We start from the raw sequence: 21,686 nt of genomic DNA, 5'->3' as shown, positions 1-21,686 counted from the left end.
TATGTAGCAGTTGGTTCAACTAATAGAAGCCTTTGTATTTTCTTTAGTCATTATTTTTAAATTTTTCTTTAGCCTTCAGTGTTAAATTTCTGTTGCTTTTCCAGAGTATAGTGAACGCTTATGCTTCACTTAAGGAACCTTTTTTGTTTTTTTTTTTTTCTCATTTAGCGTAAACTATATTTAATTATGTATATGTATATATATACATATATATATTAATATATTATATATATGTATATATATATATATATATATATATATAAAGCACCAATACCTATATAAATTATATATGAAATTTATCGCCTGTTCTAGGTTCATTTCTAAGTTTGTTTTTCTTGATTTGTAATATCGTTTCTAATATTTTCTTAACTCGGTCCTACATTTAGTTTTCATTACGGTTACGCTTACAAATATATATATGGGGTTTTCAAATAATTCTAGTGAATTTTCATATACGCTTTGCAGTTCTAGTTTTGAAATTTTGGTTCTTTTATGGTTGTTGCTGTTGTATTGTTGTTGTTGTTGTTGTTGTTGTTTTTGTTTTTGTTGCTATTATTATTGTACATTAATATTTACTTATATTTGAGCCTTTACGGGATTTCAAAGCCTCTTTTAATTATTAGAAAAGGCTTTTATTAATATATATATATATATATATTTTTTTTTTTTTTTGTTTTTTTAAATATTGCTTTTCTTGTCCTCGTTTATAACATTATTTAACATTCTTATAAAATACTTAAACGCCTAATCATTTTATTGTTTTTATTGTTTCTCTTCATATATATAAATATATATATACATATATGTTGATATATATGTATTTATATATATTTAAAATATATATATCCGTCTATTTATGTGTGAGTGTTTAATTTTTTTGTATAATTATCATAATAATTTTAATAATAATAATAATAATAATAATAATAATAATACATATATATATATATATATATATATATATATATATATATATATACATATGCGTATGTAATTGAAATAATCTTAAATCATTTTCTTCATATATATGACACAATTTGTAGTGTTTTTGCAGTTCTAGTATGGCATACTGTAATATGATGTTGCGGATACTGTTGGTATGGTTGTTGTTGTTGCTGTTGTTATTGTATTAGTATAATTTAATTATAATCATGTAACATAATCTCGACTTGTTACGTATTCATCGCTGTAGCGGCCAGCTGCTAAAACGAAAAGAAAAGCGTTTCAAAATAGAAATCAAAAATTTTCTTCTCTTCTTCAAAACAATTCTTTTTGCCAGAGAATAAATATCAAAAGTTGATGAATAGTTTGCTACCTTCTTATATATAAAATCTTACTATCTCATTTCTCCAATCTCAACTAAAGTTCGAGCACATTTTCGCAAAGCGTACATGTTCGAGGAGCATTCGTTAAAATATGAATTTATTTTTACTCGCACAGAGATTACTTGGTAAGAGCGTTCATTCATTAGTCTACCTGTTCGTCGCAATAATATATACTCAGATTAAATATAAAGATACGTGAAGTTTCTTAATCGATGATATTTCTTCTAGACATGATTCTTAGGTATAAAATTTGAAAGAGCCGAAAGTACACTTCTTTAGGATACCTACAAAGAAAACGTGTTCTCTATTCGAACATTAGTAACGATTTTTGAAACTGTACAAATAATCGAATGAATCGAAATGATTTTGAGTTAATGGATTGAACTAGATCAACAATTATCGTACGTAAGTCTAATTGCGATAAAAAGGGTAATGCGTTAACATAGTATAACAACTACAGGAAAAATGCGCTGATACATCGACAATCGAATTGCTGGTAAAAACAAGTAAATCTATTATAGTCGAAAAAAGCCGATCGTTAAATTTCTTACAGTACCTCGCCTAGTGCAAATCTTTATTTCTCTTCGTGATAAAATAGCACAAATTATACGGTGTTTCCATGTAAAGCCATACCCTCCTCTGATCCAAAACGTAAAGTAACGCAATTAAAATTTAGCAAAATTAGTTTTTTTCTCAGGAATCTTGTTACCTTTCAACTATTATCCTCACAAACTATTTAGACCTTGGCTTGTTTGCTATATAAAGACTTACTTTTAATGAGAAGCCTTATATAAGGATGGGGTCTAAAAGTTCAAATGTCTATGTCGTTCAAATTTGGTACAGTTAAGTGTTATATTAAATTGTTATTGAGAATCAAATTCCATCAAAAAAAATCCATTCAAAATTTCAATTCAAGATTAGACCTTTTCCACACATAAAAGCTTACTTTTCGTAAAAGGGATTATATAGGAGGAGATTCCGAAAAATTTATCCGATGGGGTCCGATGTAACCATTTCTCATTAGTTTTGAAAGCCGATATAATGATTTTTGTGCGAAAATTTTGAAGATAAAAATTTATTTTGTTTTTATGTCACTTTTCCAATATAAACCGTCTCGAACAAGTTTCAAATTTCGTCAAAGTATCTTAAAAACGATGACTTGGAGATTAAACGCGGACATACACAGGCAGACAGACAGAAAGAAAGGCAAGGTTAAATCGATTCATAAGACGATTCTGTGGGTTTATCTGACGGCTTTCTAGGCGTAACACGTGCATCCGCCCAAATTTAGTATAACTTGATATGTTATGTTATTCATTAGTCATACTTCATGGGATTTTCCGCTAACAAGGATATATCCTTACTATTGCGATTAACATGAAAAATGAAAGTTTTCCAGTAAAATTGTTCATAAAATTTTAAATTGATGGCAAACAAGGTTACATACATAATGAAAATATCGAAACATGACAGTTTGCCGAATAAACTTGATAGATGACAATTGGATGATCGATATGTTAAAAGAACTTGAACGAGAAGAACTTGATCAAGAAAATCAACCTCATTATCTATCTATTTTAATGAAGACTTGCGGTTCGACTTGTTACTTGGATGTTGCAAAACAAAAGTTCATAGTAATTGCTATGGAGTTGAAGAATTGTGCATGGAGAAGAAAATTTTGAAAGTAGAAAATAAAAATCATTTTTAGTTCATGTCCTGAAGTTGATGGCAAAACGTAAATTCTTAATATTTCATCTGTCATCTGTCGCTGATTGATTCAAAGAATTAATTTAAAGAATTTTAAATTGGACATCGAAAGCATCGGTAGTAATATCAATCTTTAAAATGATACAATTTTTTTCTGATAAGGAAATCGGAAAGAGGATTGAAAATATTTTTCGGGCTTGTGTTTCTACTTACAATCTTCCATTAAGATAACAGGGGTTGCCTCTGGATTTGTGCTTGACAATGTGTGGGACATCATATTGAAATCATCTTCCATCGATAGAAACGGGGGATTCCAACGAGTACGTGGTGTTGTGCGATGCGTTACAGCAGGTGAAACACCCGCTGCTGAAGCCGACGAATATAAGCTAAGATTAGTTGGACTAATAACACCAGACATGGTGGAAATGGAGCTGGTATAACCCAAAAGCTGCATCCAAAAATTATATAACGTGAGCTCATATCCCAAAAAGTAATTTTAAACTTTTTCTTTAACTTACCGGCGTTGTTTGCGTATGGAAATGATTAAAGTATGAATCTCGACTGTTTGTGTTGCTATACGGTTGTGCTGATATGCGTGTTAAAGCCGAAACTGAAGATACCGCTGAAGCGGCCGATGATGTTGGTGATGTTTTACAGCGTGCCACATCAATTATATGAGACTGCGGACTTTGCGTGGGTGCCGGCGGTGGCGATGTTGAAGCTGAGGCTACTGCCAAATCGCTGGAATTATTCGAGCTGCATACGGTTACAGTGCTGTTGGAAGAATCTTGACTGGCCGCTGAGGTGTTGGTTGATTTTGAAGTCATAACGCTTAATGTACCGCTCGTGTTAGAACTATGATCAATCGTGGTGTGTTGCTGGTGCTGCTGATGATGGTGATGATGTTGATGATGTTGATGAAGACTGTGATGCGATTGATGATGGCGTGGGGAATCTCCGGAGCTCGCAAGAGGGGGTGGTGACATGGCTGTGGACGTTGGTGGCGAACCGACCATGGTAAGATCTCCTGTAGAACGTATTATTGCCACAGGACGCGCCATTGGGGGTAATGGTGGCGGAGGCAACATGGTGCTGTATTGTTGATAGTGAGCAGCAGCCGCTGCTGCGGAAACCGCTGACAATTTTGGACTGCGTCCAACCGCTGCGGCGGCAGCTGCGTGCTGCAATTGAAAATGGGAGGACGTTTGAGGATGGCCATGTTCGTCGGCAGAACCACCACCTGGGGGAACGTTTGTATCTTGACAAACATAAGCCACAAAGTCGGTCATATCGTGGCCGTGGTTAATAATTTCGGCCGAATACTTAGGTGTCGTGTTTGCCTGTGTATGATGCAAATGTTGTTGATGATGTTGATGATGTTGCTGTTGTTGTGTTTGTTGCTGCTGTTGATGCGTCTGCTGTTGTTGCTGTTGCTGCTGGTGTTGTGATTGATTGGGATCGTCATTAGACTCGGGAGCTACAGCCGAAGGACTGGCATGCTGAGGGTAATACAAAGCCGGACTGACAGCATTTGGAACCAGTGATGAGGCAACATTATGCTGCATAAGCACTGCATTGGAAACGGTAGACTTTAAAGTAGCTGGTGCATATTAGCAGGAGTAAAAAAGTAACTCACCTTCCCCTGGACGCATTTGTCCCATACTCAGCAAAACTCGATTACTGGTGGGTGTGTACCTTTGCAAGGCTTCATCGGATAGATTGGCGCCTCCGTTACCACCACTATTGGAGGCATTGTCTTCATTTTGTCTTAATATCACAGAAAAACTGCTGCTGTGATCCTGAGGAGAACTATTGGGATCAGATTTGCAAGAGGCTGCAGCTGCTGCCCTTAATAGTGAACTGTTAGATATATGCATACTACTCCTGGGATCAACAAAGTCAACTGGAAAAACAGAGCAAAGGGCATATACAAGCAAATTCTTTTTTCTTTTGAAATTTTCAACTTACTGCTGTAACCCGATGGTAGTACCATGGAAGCGCTCACAGTAGAACGGCCATCTCCCGTTACCATTCCTGAGCCACCGGACGTTGCTAAGCTATTGACACTACCCACCACTGAACCCAAAGGAGCGGAGGCAGCGGACATTTGATATGTATTGCATTCGTACGCAGCCGTCGGATGCTCCAATTTAATTGAACTTGCTTGTATCAAATCGCCAGTTGTCTCCTCAAGAATGGACGCTAAAACAAAAGTGTTAAAAATAATTTTTATATCGTTTAAGACAATGCCACAAACTTCTCTACCTTTTGAAAGCTTCCACAGTTCTTTGGAAGAGAAGACTCCAGTGGCCAAAATTATATCGTTACACACAACACCATTATAGGGATTGTGACTGTAGCCTGCAAACGGTGTATTGTCTACACAACAAAACGAACAACAACAATTTCGATTATTGTTCTGCCCACGCTAAACACAATCAATCAAATTATACATACCTTTATTTTTGCGGTCGTCTTCTCCATGTTTTTTATTGTCATTTGTTGCGCTGCTATTGTTGTTATTATTGTTACTGCCATGTTCACTGCCATACAACATTAACGAGGGAGTTGACGGAGTACCGGGCGCTGGAGAAGCCGGCGTCGGACTGCTCAGCGGATCATGAGTATTGATGAAATTAGCCAAATACAAATCCAATTCACGCACCGACACATTAATATGATACGGATTTACACATAAAGCTGGATGGATGCACTCAGGACTCTTTTCTAGTCTCTCGCCATCGGTACTTTCCAATGGTATCGCTTTGAATAATATAACCATGACCAGATCTAAACGCCACACCTTGTCCGCTTGACGCAGACAATCGATGCGGCGCATTTTGCCCTTTTGGTCGGGATTCGATAGCACACATATCGATTTGCGTTTACCGGTAATGGATTGTACGAAGTCCTCGCGACATTCTTGCGTTATGTCCTTACGCAACTTTCCCAGCAAACGAGAAGCCCATTTTTGCTTGACCTCTGCTTTTTCGTTCTACAGAAAACAAATACGAATATCAACAACGTTGATATTGATTGATTCATTTAATTTTCGATAAGACTTTCTTTTGCAGATTAAAGGGATTAATGGTGTTATTATTAAATAGTAGGATAACTAAAAATAGCATGTACTAAGAGGAGATTGACTTGATGAGTCAATTCGTAGAGACGTATGGAAATAAAATATAATCACCTGTAATTCGTCTTTACAGTGACGTTCCTCCTCCAGCGACATACGTTTCTCATGTTTTTTGTAATATTTACGTTTTGCGGCTTGTAAATTAAACCAGGAATACGAAAATGATTTGACATATGGTAAGAGAGCTTCAATGAATGGATGAAACTCATCCTGGTTTAAGTGAAAAGGAGGAGAATAGAAATATAAAAAAAAAAGTTAAATAATATCATTCTTTCGAATAAATGCAAACACAAACATTGAGTTATTTAAACATTTACACATAGAGAGAAATTTAAATAAAGTAAAATTTTTTCTACAATTTTTTTTTTTTTTTTTTTTTTTTTTTTTTTTAGTTTTGTTATACAATTATTATTACATACATATATATAAATATAGACAGACATTTATGAAATTTTTTAAAATAGAAAAAGAAATTTTTTATATAAATAACACACATACATAACCACTGATAAAAAGATTTGAAAAAAAAAAGAAGATTATTATACGGCGCGTAAACATTCATTAGGAGAAAAAGACGATTTTTTTAAAAGAGTGACAGAACGAATAAGTTTCCCTCTTTGCAAAAGCAGAAAATTTTCAAAATCATATAGAAACATAAGATAACGTTCTCCAAAAAAATTAAATTACATTTATCGTTAAAAAAAAAAATTAAAAAAAAAAAAAAACAATTTTTTTTTATATTCCATTTCGCTTCAATTGTAATTTTTCTTTGAAATAGTTTCCCCAGCCGTTTATTTAGTACATTGACCTAAACTAACTATTTTTCTTTTCTATTGTTGTTGCATTTATATAGTGTGTGTATATATACAACACTATCACTACCACTACTACTATTGCTACTACTACTACTACTACCACTACTGCTGCTGCTAGTACTATTACGACTAGTACTATACTATTCACCGTATGTTTGTTACAGTGTTCGTATTTAAATCCTATGGTCACGTATTAATTCCTTTGCACGTGTCATGATTACCAATAGTGCGCTAAGCAATACTAATGGTAATAATAGCTTTAGTACCTTAAATAGTAGTAACAGCGGGGCATAGAAATAATAAAGTTTTTTGTTCGGTAGGTCAGTTAGTTGGTTATGCATGTAAGCAGCTATCATGGAATATGAAAAAAAAAAAAAAAATTATAAAAAATAAAAATAAAGAAAATAGCGATAATTTTATTTTGATTTCCCTCAAACTAGGTGAGCATTCTGAGAATACTAAAAACCGGTTGTGATATGATATGCTATGCTTAACACAATTCTATCTGCTATACATGAAGCGACATGATATTTTAGCAAAGACATATACCAAGAAAGAATAAAAAACTGCTTGTAAATTCAATTTTAATGAGAGAAATTTAAAAGAAGAAGAAAGTGGTGAATCTTTGCGTGAAAGCAAATTATTCAAATTAAGTTTGAACTTTTCAAACTTGTAATGTGTTCCTTATTTCATTCTAAAGTTTTGGCCAGTTGAAGGACTCTGCAGTCTTTTGCGTTTAGCTTGAGTTCTCTTCTCTGATTTTATTCCATTACAAACCCTACTTAACTAACGGCTTGCTATCCAACTTAAATTTTCATTTCTAATCAATGCATCTTCCCATTAGCATCTTACAGTCTCTCCCCCCTTAACTCTTACCATAAAGAAGACCAATTGCAAGCGTATGACATGATCTTCGTTCAACTTTACCTAAAATTATTTAGCCAAGACGGTGAATACATACCGCGTAATTGGAAATGTTCATTGAAATACCATTGAATAAGAAAACTGTTCTCGTTGTTTTTTTTTGGTTTTTGCATATTGTCCCAATTTTCTCAATTATAGACGCGTCTGCGAACTTATCACAATCTTGGAGGTTGTGAAACTTGACATGTGAACATTATTATCTGTCATATATCAGGTTCCTGTCTACATCTGTGTACTCGATCTTAACAAGAAGTGCTTTAGGGGTCAGGTCCTTTGGGTGTGAGATAAAATCTTTCAACACACACATATGCACAATCGGTATTTCTTTAAATATATGCACTCGTCGTCAGTGCGAGCTTACGAGCATATTTAGCTATACCTGCCCTCTTTTGCCTGACTCCGTCTCATCTTCTTATCAATTAAAAATTAATATGCTTTGCATAATACTGAGGGTGCAAATGATCGCGCGCGAAGTCGAACTGTCGCCTACACTCTAGTAATTTATCACTAATCTGAGGCAATACTAGATGTCAGAGTATTCGATAGAGGAAAGCTCAAGTCTACTATAGTTCAAAATACTAACTTCTCATATTTATATATATATATATATATATATATATATATATAAATATTTATTGAGGTCGTTAAAATTTAAGAATTTTGAAATTAATTAAAACAATTTTTTGAAACAATCAAATAAATTGAAAAAACAAAAAGAAAAGGAAAAAAAATTGATTTAAAATAAAAATAAATTAAATGAATTGTTGTTCATTTTAGTTAAAAAAATTTTTATACAATTAATTTCTTTTTTTTTTTTTTGAATTTTTTGCTTTGAATTTTTTCTTTAAAAGATTATTCATAACTTGAATACTTATTTATTTTCATAGGGGACACATTTATTACGTGCATAAAATACATCAATAATATTAATTTAAGAAAACATTGCACTAAAGTTCAAGCTCTGCGTTATTAATGAATATTTTGTTAGCAGCGTTCCGATAATTTCAAAATAGGTCTTCAAAGCGAGTTTGACTCCTGTTAATCCTATATTTTAATAATTTCATTTAGCACCAATTTCAATAATATATGTAAATGATTTATATGAATGCAATTACACAACAGCTTCGCGAACGAGATCTGTCGAAAGGAAAAAAGAAAAGAAGAAATGCTAAGAAATTTCCCGTACCCCGAATAAGTTGCATTCGTTTTTACACTCTACATCTCATGTGGTAGAGGGTATACGTACGTACATAGGTAACACGCAAAAGGGCCATAATTGTGAGCGATGCAGGATCATCTTCTGAATCGACCTAAGCCAGTCTGTCCATGTGTCTGTCTGATATCTGTTCATGTAAATTTGTGTTCAAACTACTCGTCACAATTTCTGACATATTTTGAAGGTACACTTACAACTTTTGACACAAGGACCGCTGCCCATATAAAACCATATTTTGAAAAGTCGTTGTACGGACAAGAATTGAAAAATTTCAAAACTTATAGGCAAATCCCATTTCGTAGTAATATCATTAAAAATTTGGATTGGCTGGAGCAATTTTTGAACCCCTATCAGATAATCCTTCCTACGAGAAGGAAATTTTTTATACGCTAAGAAGTTCTAAATTTTAATATTTCGTAGCGAAAATTGATTTATAATATAATAACCAGAAATTAGTTTTACCGAATTCGGATCAAGTAAGTGCATTTTTTTGGCCACCGGCGCATATAAGGTTTCTTAGGAAACGTAAAGCCATTTATGCCAAAAAGCCTAATTGTTAATGTTTTACGATGAAAACTTCACATAAAAATTATGTGGACCAAATTTGAATGACATGGGACTATTTTTTAGACCACACCTTATATAAAATTTCTCATAAGTAGCACTTGCTTGCTTGACTTTTCTTCTTTATTTTTGCTACGGATAGATTTTAATGGAAAATCGCTCTCGAATACACTTACAATGACAATGTCTTACGAATATCACGATCTTATCAGATAACGTTTAAACAGAGCCAAGAAACCGCGACGAAAATGTATTCTTTTCTTTTTCTAATTTTCTTTCAATTTCTGATCGGAATCGATTAAATCCTTGAAAAAAAAAAAAATTTTTAAAACGCACTACACCTATTACGCACATACGGTTATCAAATATAAATTATATACATTTTTGTTAAATTATTTCAAAGTAAGATTCTTTACCGAGCTTGATCGAAAATGCTTTCATAATAATAGAACATATACATGTAACACTTAGGATAAAAAACATGATACTAAAACATCAAGTTATGTAGACAAAAAGATTTTCACATATATCGGAAAAAAAAAAATTAAATGAATTTGAGCCAATATTATAAAAGAATTGCTATTGATTAACCCTTAGACAAAGATAACAATGCAAACGGGGGACTTTAAAGGACGGCAGCGACGCAAAAGAATGCATTCTACGAAAAAGCAATCTTTTGCATTCATTGCTTGAGCATGAAGAGGTATGTTAAATGATTGTTGATTGATGTGAGAATTTTAATAAAAAATATTTGTTTATATATGCGTTTATGTTTATGTTTATGTTATGTATATATACATATATATATATATATATATATATATATATATAGACACTTAAAGAACTTCGTATAAACTGAAGAAAAAAAAGAAAAGAGTTGCAGAGAGAATTGAAAGATAAACAGATTTTAGGGGGAAATGATCGATTGTTATTTAGTTACAGTTAGTGTCTGGCCAATCTACAGGTGGTGTGCACTTGGATAAGGTTTTTTTTTTTTGTAAAGTTTCAGAAAATGTACTCGTATCGAGAGCTCACTGAGAGGCCTTTCGTATCTGAATGTATGTGTATGTGTGTGCGTGCGTGCGTGTGTTTGTGTGTTTATATCTATATATATTTGTATATATGTACGTACGTACGTACGTACGTACGTGTGTGTGTGTGTGTGTGTGTGTGTGTGTGTGGATCTGTGCGTATGTGTGTATGTAGGTGTGAGTGGGTGTGGGTGTGCATGGTTTTAGATGAACATGAATGAAAATGAGTGAATGCGTGAAAGAAACGAAAAAATCAACATATTAACCATAACATAACGCATAACGTACAAAACTAAAGATATAAGAAAAAAAAAAAAATGAAATAAAACTAACAAAAATGGGGGTCACACAAACAACGTACATACATACATACACACATATACACACATAATAATAATAGAAGTGGGAAAAAAAACATGGACACATAGTACAAAACACAAAAAAAAAATTTATTTATTTTTTTTTAACTTTTTTTTTTTTTTTTTTTTTATTTAGACATCGAAAAAGAACAACAGAAAAACGTATTAGTTGATTAACGTTTCTTTTTTTTTTTTTCTTAATTTATTAGTAATTACTTAGAGGGAGATATAGAGACATAGAGAGACAGAGAGAGAGGAACAGATTGAGACGGTCAGTGTGTATGAGGAAGTGAACACGAAATTCTCTCATGAAGTTGTCTAAAGCAATGAATCGCTTTAGCTGTCTCTGTGCTTTTGCTTTCTTTACTGTACGAAAAACGTCCTGGTCCTGCTTATCATTTATCGTAAGTAATGAGACGAGTAAAAAAACAACAACAAAAACATAAAAAAAGAGAGAGAGAGAGAGAGAGAGAGAGAGAGAGAAAGAGCGCAACAAAGTGTTGGGGTTAATCAATTTGTTTGATTAGTTGGAATTTTTTTTATATTACTTTTCTTTTCCATTTTTCTTTTTTTTTTTTTCTTTTTTTTTTTTAATTTTCTGTTCTTTTCTTTTTGTTTGTTTTTATCAGTTTCTTTAAAACTTCTCTTCTTTGATGCTGTTAGTTATCATTAGTTAGTTTCAGTTTTTCTTTTTTTTTTTGTTTTCTCTTTTTCTTTTTTTTGTTATTTTTGTTTTTTTTCTTTAGTTTCTTTAATTCTTTGATTGCTTTATTTTAAAACAATATGTGGATACCACGTGTAAGTTCAGCACCTGTCCTGAGGATGAGGTTTGCAGATAAGAATTTACGTCCGTCTCGATCATACAGCTTCTCAGTGAATCAGGTATAAACATGCCTTGAATGCAAGGCTTTCTTAGTGCTATCCTCACGATCGATTTGTTTGATTGATTTTCCTCTCAGTTAATGGCAGATTTTTGGTTTCTTTATTATCTTTTTTTTTTCTTTTTTGCTTTTTTCTTTTAAGAGATTTTGTGCGTTTTCGAAGGAAAATTGTTTTCGCCTTAGAACTACGAAGTGTTGAAGAAAATCAGCTGAAAACCAAAAAAAATTAATTATTAATGAAAATTTATAACAAAGAAAAAAAAGGAAAAATCGTATTTTTAACATATGAGATGATTCTGATCGGACGGACATAAATGATTTGTGTAAAAAGTTTCCGGAATTGCTAAAACGCTAATTAAAATTTCTACTCGTCCGCTTCAAAGTATGTCTTAACCCTTGCCACCACAACTAAGCGATCTATTCAACATTTTCATAGATTGATTGCAACATGAATCTCTCAATTATAATCTCAATGAATTTTTGCCAACTCTTCAATTAACTTCAAATCTTAAATTTCGAAACGGTAACAAATATGACCATGTAAGCATGTGGAATGAGTAGGGAACTTCAAATGCCTGCAAATTGTGAACTTTCCGAAATTAATTACATAACCGAATAGGCATAGGATAGCGACTAGCAACTCAATCGCCGCACGTTCAAATCTCCAGTGCAGTAGAATTTTCGGTACCGGCGAGCATGCGATCTAAGTTAGCTTTATTCCATAAATAATAAATAAAAATACATAATTGCATAGCGACAAGAGCGGTATCCATATTTTTGGTGGGAATCCACAAGAAATATCCTAAATTTCATACGACAAAGTTTTCCCTGAATACTTTATACCCGTAATATGACATAAATGAATTATGTGCAGGCTTTCTACAACGTTTTCAGCGCTTCGTTAACCAGAAAGCGATTTCAAAGGCAACAACTGAAGCAAATTCCGCCTTGAGTCAAATTATCAGAAAAAAAAAATAAATAAATAGATTGGAAAATATCTAGAAATGCGACCAATTTGAAGCAATGGCGTTACTCAATGTTATCAGAAACCTTTTTCCGGTTGATTTTGAGCGTTGTAAATATGATATGACGATAAACTCAAATCAACGTGTTAGGATTCGTGCGTTGTCACCATTGCAGGTCCAAGGGAAACGCTAAAGCGTAGTTTTAAACATCTGACTTTGGATATGTATATGATCAACAAAGGTACTCTTAAAGTTGAAAAGTAGTTTGACTCAAGGAAGGAATTAGCTACTGTTCGTACGGTATGCAGTCATATTGAATATTTAATCAAACGCGTGCCGCGTACGCCCATTTCCCCATAAACTGTGGCACCTCTGAAACTAATTCCATTATTGAAATTCGTAACGTTTTTGGGTGAAAAATACATTCGTCGCGTTCAAATGGTTCCTGATGTAACTCTACGGCTTAAATAGATGAACTTATCGTTGAGGGTAATGAAAATTGAAGCTGTCTTCAGGTCAGCAGCTTTAATTCAACAATCCACAACAGTTAAAGGCAAAGAGATTCAAAAGTTCTTGGATGATTTATACTTTTCCAAGAAAACTACTGTAGTAAAAGAAGAAATGTAAAGTGTTCTTCTTCATTAATTACTAGGTGACATTTGATGAATTTGATATAGCTCCGCATTGCTGACACGTTATAATCAAAAATATTCTCACGTCTTAACATTTATGGTACTGTATGGAGTGAAGCTAGCTTTCGATGATTGTTGCAAGTTTTCCTTTTAAAATTTCTTCCTGATTCCTGGTCACGAAAATGGTTGGCAATTTTTCGGAGGAGTAAAACTAGAAAAATCCATATCACCCCCCATCTCACATATATATACCAAAGTCGCTACATTTATTACTGGAGCAATAAGCGCACTATGCGATAAAGGGAGATGACACGTGGCATCTGCGTTCTTGCAATTCCAAATCCATACAATACAGTGATCCTAAATGTGAGACAATTAATTATCACGCGTTTCTAAACTAAGGTAAAAGAACGAAAGGATTTAGGTACCTTACGGCCCAGATATATGTTAAATGCTTCCCAAAGTGCAAACAATTTTTTTACTTATGTTGAGTGTATGAGTATAAATCTACTAGAGGGGCATTTTTTTTATTGTGGTATTGAGTCACTGCGTGAGTTCATACCAATGATCCTACCATACTTGAAATTCTCATATAGCACGAAACTGCTTTAGTAATAAAACTGATAATTGCCCTGCATTAGTATCAGTCAATTGAATCAACCGGCAGACTTCGAATTCCAAGGGACAAATTTTCTATATTTCCGTAAAACTGCAAGGGAAATCCGTTCGTGCTTGATTAAATATCAAATCACCATTTGGTAAGGTCGAACGCATTGAACGTGTTTTGGACTCTTTGCAAAAATTTAATAAGGATATCAAGCAAGAAATCCAAAGAAGTGACCCTACGACGCTGATTGCTTAACGCAAATTTGTTCACAATTGAAAACTATAATTCCTATATTTTTTCGACACATTTTTTATACCAAAAATATTATAAGAAAATGCGGAGATCATTAAATCCGCAAAGCCTTTCGATTTCATAAAAGCTTTTATCCGAATACTTTCAACTTTTAGATAATGAGTCTCTTCGGTGGCAAATCGCAGCAATTTAACACAATGCGTGTGGCTTGCGAATCGAAACTTTTTCATCTTATCTTTTATTCATATAATGGGAGATCAAAGGTATCTACTATTACAACTATTGCATACAGAATTCTGGGAATTTTGCATCTCAGCTGAACTCCTGATCTGAATTAAATAATAAGCTGAGTAAATATGTCAAATAAAAATACACATTGGCGAGCGAAAAAAATCCAATGAATATAGTTTTCTGTGCTTGATTGAATGCGATAATCTTGTGCAATTTGCGACTCAAATGAAAATTACGAGTACGGCAAAGCAAACGGGAAAAATTTGAACTACGAACGTCGTTTGTGCTTTCACGCAGGGTCCTTGCCTATTAAATCAAAAAATTTCTTCAAAAACGGGAGAGAGAGAGACTTGCGCTGATACTCAACTCTTCGTTACGCAAAGTAATGCAATGTAACGAAAACGTGAACTGAATACCGTATACGTTAATCATACGTAAACTCTGAATTTATCGCTGACTGTGCCTGATGGAGAATCCTAGAGCATCTATTTCTGCACTTTCGGCTAAGCTCAGCATATATATATATATATATATATATATATATAAACTAAAATACTTCACTAAGTTCAGAAAGGAGAGCCGCAACTTGCTAACTGATGAGCAAAAGAGCAAGAGCAAGCCAATGATGCTCAATCCATTTTTGACAAATGTCAGCAGAAATTGCGTCTATTGCAGTTTTCTGATCAGATGTCATAGCAAATTGAACGTCAAACCCTAAAAGCTTACGGCAATTGCGTTCTGAAATAAAAATTGTGCCATGCACATTGATTATCTGAAGCCGCATTATCCCACTATTTGAAAGCACAATATAAGCTATGTTGCTATTGTTAGTGCCAAGATTTCGATTAGAAAGCATCGTCAGAGTAAATATGCATTGCTTGACTTTAAGTAGTTGAGGATTGAAATGTTGAAAAATATTTTGCTCCAAAATATTCAGATTGGTTCTCTTGGAAGGATGTTGACATGTCGAGGACATGCACAACTGTATTCAAATTATTGTAAAAGAAAAGAAAGTCATTTGAAAAGCATCGAGAAAATAAAATCCATTCACTTTTCACACAGGCACTCCGTCGTTCAGTATCTATAAAACTAACAAAAATATTGATCGTTAACTACAATCTGAAAATTTGCGTAGACTTCTTAAGCAAGCAATAGGTTCTCTGAGAAGGTTATCTCTCGTATTTTACTAGCTGTAGTTAATTTTATTTTGCGACTCCGATAGAGTCCGTTTTAATTACAGAGTGCATTTAAGATGCATGATGGCATTTGCGATAAATTCCCCAAAAGAAGCAACATATCCTTTGCGTAGAGGAGCTGATAGGGTACATCGGAAATTGAAATGGTAAATGTTCAGAGTTGGTTATGGAAATGGTTAGCGAAATATCATTCGGTAAATTTCAGTTTCAAATAAAATTTTTACATCCGCGTTGCAATGACATTTTGTGATTCATTTGAAAATATAACCCCCAGCTAACCCTTCTTTTAATTGCAAAGAAATCCAACAACCAGCATTCGGCTGCTGACGAGACACCAAGCGTCTTCAAATTCTACTTCCCCGCCTGTCTATTAGTAACCACAATGCATTAAGTGAAAACAAGTAATACAAGGTGGAAGGAAGCAAGATTTCTTTGCGGAAATTTTATTCCCAAGTCAAGTTAATCAGGCGTAAACTCAACTTCGTTTAAGCAAGTGTTCGCGAAAGCTTGATTAGTCGAGTTAGGCGTAGACGCATCTTTAAGCATTCGATCTTTAAACATTAGGAGATAGAAATCCAATAAGCAAGACATTGATGAGAGTAGCGTTTTTGACTGAGCAAAGGGTGCCATCACATCGATTTGTTGTCCCAAGTTCTCGTCGTTGTGATGTACTGCAAGCAACTCCACAGGCCAAAGAGAGAGAGAGAGAGAGAGAGAGAGAGAGAGAGAAGTCCGAAAGGAAAACTGATTAAAAGGGTCTTGTGTGGCCATAAGAAATTCTTTACCTTCGATAAGATATGCTGAGGCATTTAATTTCAAGGATCGTTTACAAAATTGAAAGTAAACTCACCGGTTCCCTCTTCGTTTGCACTTTACGAACACGAAACTTGCCATGATTTACGTGTAGTTACGTGAAATGCCCCAGCGTCTGGGCCATATGCTAAAAATAACTAACCGAATAAAGGGTATGGCTGAGGCTGTTGACGACTAGAATTTCAAATTTATTTTCGATATTGAATATTGTTTTTTTTGTTTTCTTATGCATTATTATTATTATTATTATTATTATTATGATTTACCTTAAAACAACCAGATGTAATAACAATGATTGAACTAAAAATCTTAGTAAGCTTAATGCGTTGTTTGCATGTCTGTCTGCCAGTTTATATGGTATCACTGTGTACTCTCTGTGATGTCGGCTTTTTGTTGCAAATTATTTTGCTTGTATTGCGCGTAATCCACATTATGTGCTGAATGTTTTTTAATATATATAACAACAACAATAATGTAACAACACTTTATTTATCATCATCATCATCAACATCATCTCATTATTATCTTGTGCATCACCATCATCGTAATTATTATTTTCAACATTGTTGCTGTATATATATATATATATATATATATATCTATAGAAATATATAAATATATATATATATGCGTATATATATATATATATATATATTTTGGATATTACTGTTGGCTTTCTTTTTTTGTTTTTTTTGTTTTTCTTGTTGTTTTTATTGTTATTGTTTACCGTGCTGTATATAAAATATTGATGTTTTTCTCCTTCTCCCGTTTAGCATAAATATGGAAAAAATGTGGTTTTTAGGAACTTAATGTATATGAAACATATTGTTATTGCTGCTGTTCTTGTTCTTGCTCTTGTTTTTCTTTTTTATTATTTTTATATATTATTATTATTATTATTATTATTGTCCGTCTTTTGGTTTAATTTATATATATATGTATATATAGATATATATGTGTATATATATATATATATATATATATGCATATATATATATATATATCTATAAATATATATATATGTATTTATATGTATACATATATATTATTAATATAAAAGAAACAAATAATTGATATTATTCGAAATTTTTTAGGCTTTCAATAAAGTCTTCGTAATATAATGAAATTCTATTAAATCAAACATTCCGTAGAGAAACTGTAAAGAAAAGAAAGCGAAAAAGAAAACCTCATAAACAACAATGAAGTTTTATTAAATCAAATTTTCAGATTTGCTTGTCTTCCTTCATTTTTCCTTGTACTTTTTCGTTTTTCTTTTTTTTTTTCTTTTTTTTTTCGTTTTTTACTATTCATTCTATTTTGCTCTTGTTAAACGAGTTTATGTTCATCATACGCTGTGTAGTCTATTAAGTATTTTATTTTTCAATTCCTTTTTTTTTTGATAGTAACTCTCTTCGTTACTCATTTTATTGTCTAACGGATGCATGTTCTGACTAAGTAACGGTTTTGTTGTTATTATTGTTGTTATTACTTAGTTGTAATAAAGTTTAAAGCTTTTTCTTCTCATTTTGTGATGCTTTCGTAGTTTTTTTTTTTTTTTCTTTTTTGCTATTCTTACATATATATATAGAGACACACACACGCACAAGCATATATCTGCACAAAAATGGAAATCAGTTACAACAATTTTGCAAGTAAGAAAAGTACATATACTGTTATGTAGATGTTATTGTGAAATATCTTATATTTATTTAAGTTATTGTATCCATCGTTGACATATAAAAATGTACATAGAATATTATCATTGCACGTTTGACGACCAAAAACGTTTGAAACTTTCAATTCATTCACCTATCCCTGTATATTCGGCCTTTCGTTTATCTTTATTCATTTATTGCACCTCCCAACTCAAATTCTGATTAGCCAATATTGAAGTTACGCCCCATTCTGTAATTGCCAAATTGTCGTTGATCGATCGCAGTAAAAAATTTCACAGTAGAAATTTCGACAAGAATATTATCTTTGATCCATCATGTTGTTAACGGCATTCTCTACGTAAAAGAACCATAAGATCAGAGACATTTCCTCGTTTTCGAAACCTCGCTGTGGTCCATACTGTAACTGGAGCAAAAATTTAAATCTTAGAAAAGGAAAAAACCAAAAAAAAAAAAAATCGCTTAATCTACTTATCTATCCCTGTTACAATATCTATTATCTGAGAGATTTTTTAAAAAAATATTGATTTTGTGCGAGACGTAACTTTAAAGGGAAGTCTGAAATTTTCGATCAAAAAGAAAAAAATGGGTTAGTCTTCTCTTAAAGTTAAGTCAACGAAAATTTCATACATATCGCAATCGATGATGCCCTTCTAACGATATCGTAATAAACATGGATTGCATCGCGTAAGCATCGCGTTCAAAGCCTTGGAAAGTGTTGTAGACAATATTTGAGTATTTAGTGCATTATCAGCGCTATGATGCTAATCTTCCATACTGCAAATTTGAACAATGTTATCGTAGTCGAGGTTTTTATCATTGTTTGCAGAATAGACGGAAATGAAAATCTCAAAACCATCTTGTCGGCTAAGTCTTCGCATTTGGTATGAGATAAGGATTAATTATGTATTAACGAATTACTTCCAAGGCACTCAAGACTAATAGTCATATATTTGCTCGATCTTTTAATGCCCTGTGGGTCCATTCAGCTTAAATCCGTTTTAAACTCCAGCTTATTTTGCTAAATTTCTCATAAAACTTTTTTGATGACCAATTTATATATATATATATATATATATATATATATGTATAGATTTAAGGGAAAGGATTAAAAGTTAGCTTAAGGTTAGAATTTTTCAATGTCATTAAAAGTAATCTTTGATTATGCGTTAGAGCAAAGATCCTTTAACGCTATACATTTGCATTGCAGACATAAACAAAATAAGTTAAAACGGTTTAGGTGAGCAAAGCCATTTTCTAAATACCCTACATCCCCTCACTTCACAACGATCAACGTCAAGATGAGACATTAAATGAGGACTAGTGGTAAAAATGGCTTCGTTCTTGAAAGAAAAGATGCATGGATGGATCGATGTAAGAAGAAGAAGAGGAAGAATACAAAGATGATTTTGATAAATGTAGACCTGCAAGTTGAACACAAAAAAAAAAAAAAAAGGAACAGACCGACAAATTGGCTTAAAAATTGGGTCTAATTTAACTCGTACGCAAAGTTAATGCGTCTTCTGCCACAAAGTGTATAGCGAACGTGATAGCACCTCACAGGTACTTGTCTTTTATAACAGTATTTGTTTATTAACGCTTCCACCAATTCAACTGCGAACAACCGAGAGGTCAGTTGAAGGCTTTAGACTAAATTATGATGCCACCGTTCCGATAATGGGATGCGGACAAATTGATTAAATTTCGTCTTATATAAGAAAATAGTTTGATGACAAGCGTAGTTCGAGTTCATAAAATTTTATTTCACAAAAGAATCCACAAAGGTAGGTTAATCAATTCCGCTCCTTATCCTAATCAATAGTGTATATGTCTACCTAACGGGAAGTCTCTATTGGATAAGTTGCGAGTAAAGAGACTAACATTAGATTTTTTAGCGCGGACTACCGCTTAAATTATGATAATTTTAATGCATTTTCTATTTACTTTGATTAGGCTGATCAAGAGTTCGAGTTGCGGTTCTAGTTTCTCTGGAGGATGATTTTTGTTTTGTTTATCGTTTGAATTTTTGTACAATCAAAGAAACCAAATAAAATTTTAAAAAACTTTGATTGAAAGAAATTCACAAAATCTCCGATTTTTATTTGCATTTATTTATCCATCTAAGTGCGTGTAAGATATAATGTCAGCTAGAATAATAGCTTAAGTCCTGTACGAGGAAACTTCCATAGATATCTTGTTACTGTAATGTTTCAAGCGGAAAAAGCATCAAAAAGGTCATCTTAGCAGCCATTGCTATGAAACTAACTTACTGTTTAGCGCCCAAGATTTAAAGTTAATTCCGATTCTTTTTCTTCTTCTAAGTTTATGTGAATAAAATTTAATGCTGAGAATTCGTGCTTTTTATATCTAGACAATTGACTCTAAAATAAAAGATCCGAACTCGATTTCTGAATAGAGTCTATTTAATTTCATAGAACCGAACCTGTGGTCCGGGGATTTAGTCATCCCGCTGTAAGCCCAAAAAATCGAGTGCTTTTCCCTACGAACTAACAACAAAATGGTGTATGTTATTGATCTTAGATCCCCTTTTAAGCTACTAATGAGATCTTCGGCTAATAGCATTTACATAACGTTTCTAATCATTATACCCAGCGCTTTAGTATAGCAAAACAAATAGCTAAAATACACAGAGATATTTACATATGTATTTCGTTAAGTGCGAACGTAAAAGTTAAACAATTGAGGGATAGAATGGCTTTTTCACTTGCTTTTCAAAATATTTGTACCGGTATGTAAATTAAACCTGAAAGTCGCAATTTTTTACACAGGGTTTTAAAACAACTGAAAATTTTACACCGATTCTATATGTAGCGTATCGGATCTTTTAACCGCATCCTTTCGTTGAAAGTTGTTTAATCATTATATAGATAAATTTTTCCTACTGAGACTGCTAGAGACGAACCGAGAACATTCTTTGTTTTTGACCGGACTAATCGAAATAATTCTCATGACGTTTTAGAATTTTAAGAACACTTCAATTAATTATAGACGACAAAATTGCTCTCACAATATATCTAAGACATATAATGTCATTGTTAAGGCTTGGTAATTCCCTAGAGAGGCCTCCTAAATTTATTATAAAATTTTTGCGACCATAAGACACACCTTTTTACATAAAAAACTCGACTTAAAGCTAGGATGCATCTTATGGTCTAAAGACAATATTAAATACAAGTCCTTGCACTAATTTTCACTACCGGAAGACTGTATTAGTTAAAGAAAACAAAAGAAAAATAATTACTATAAGAGATTGCGTTAGCCGTCGTACCCGCAGATCTTCGCAACAATTTCTAAATGTTTTACAAATTTTACAGATGCGAACGGGAATAAGAAAA

The 21,686-nt window shown here is 32.9% G+C and overlaps 1 protein-coding gene and 1 pseudogene across 4 annotated transcripts; one reads left to right on the top strand and one right to left on the bottom strand.

The window, feature by feature from the left end:
• Positions 1-957: 957 nt before the first annotated feature.
• On the bottom strand, positions 958-17,555 carry LOC119631566 (myb-like protein I). Of its 4 annotated transcripts, none has more exons than XM_038023930.1 (11): positions 17,385-17,555; positions 16,924-17,226; positions 11,892-12,170; positions 6,226-6,381; positions 5,490-6,027; positions 5,298-5,411; positions 5,001-5,234; positions 4,669-4,935; positions 3,551-4,602; positions 3,246-3,480; positions 958-1,199 (listed from the first exon to the last, which is right to left on the bottom strand). In XM_038023930.1, the coding sequence occupies exons 3-11, from the start codon at positions 11,970-11,972 to the stop codon at positions 1,150-1,152; spliced, it is 2,727 nt and encodes a 908-aa protein (XP_037879858.1). In that variant the 5' UTR covers positions 11,973-12,170; positions 16,924-17,226; positions 17,385-17,555; the 3' UTR covers positions 958-1,149. The 4 variants fall into 4 exon arrangements, with proteins under 4 accessions (XP_037879858.1, XP_037879837.1, XP_037879845.1 ...); XM_038023909.1 differs by having other exon boundaries at positions 1,114-1,202; positions 11,874-12,170; XM_038023917.1 differs by having other exon boundaries at positions 1,114-1,202.
• On the top strand, positions 12,985-14,655 carry LOC119633321 (annotated as a pseudogene).
• Positions 17,556-21,686: the final 4,131 nt, after the last annotated feature.

The sequence above is a fragment of the Glossina fuscipes genome, unplaced genomic scaffold (assembly GCF_014805625.2).
Source record: "Glossina fuscipes isolate IAEA_lab_2018 unplaced genomic scaffold, Yale_Gfus_2 0, whole genome shotgun sequence".
Lineage (NCBI taxonomy): Eukaryota > Metazoa > Arthropoda > Insecta > Diptera > Glossinidae > Glossina > Glossina fuscipes.
The sequence above is the reverse complement of the archived record's forward strand: the minus strand, read 5'-3'. Positions and strand labels throughout refer to the sequence as shown.

Excerpts from the sequence above, each read along its gene's own strand:
- LOC119631566 (XM_038023909.1), bottom strand. The coding sequence starts at position 11,972 with ATGTTTATACCTGATTCACTGAGAAGCTGTATGATCGAGACGGACGTA. Across the intron at positions 4,936-5,000 it reads ACTACCATCGGGTTACAGCA|TTGACTTTGTTGATCCCAGG; the intron begins GTAAGTTGAAAA and ends CTGTTTTTCCAG. Across the intron at positions 3,481-3,550 it reads TCCATACGCAAACAACGCCG|CTTTTGGGTTATACCAGCTC; the intron begins GTAAGTTAAAGA and ends TTTTGGATGCAG.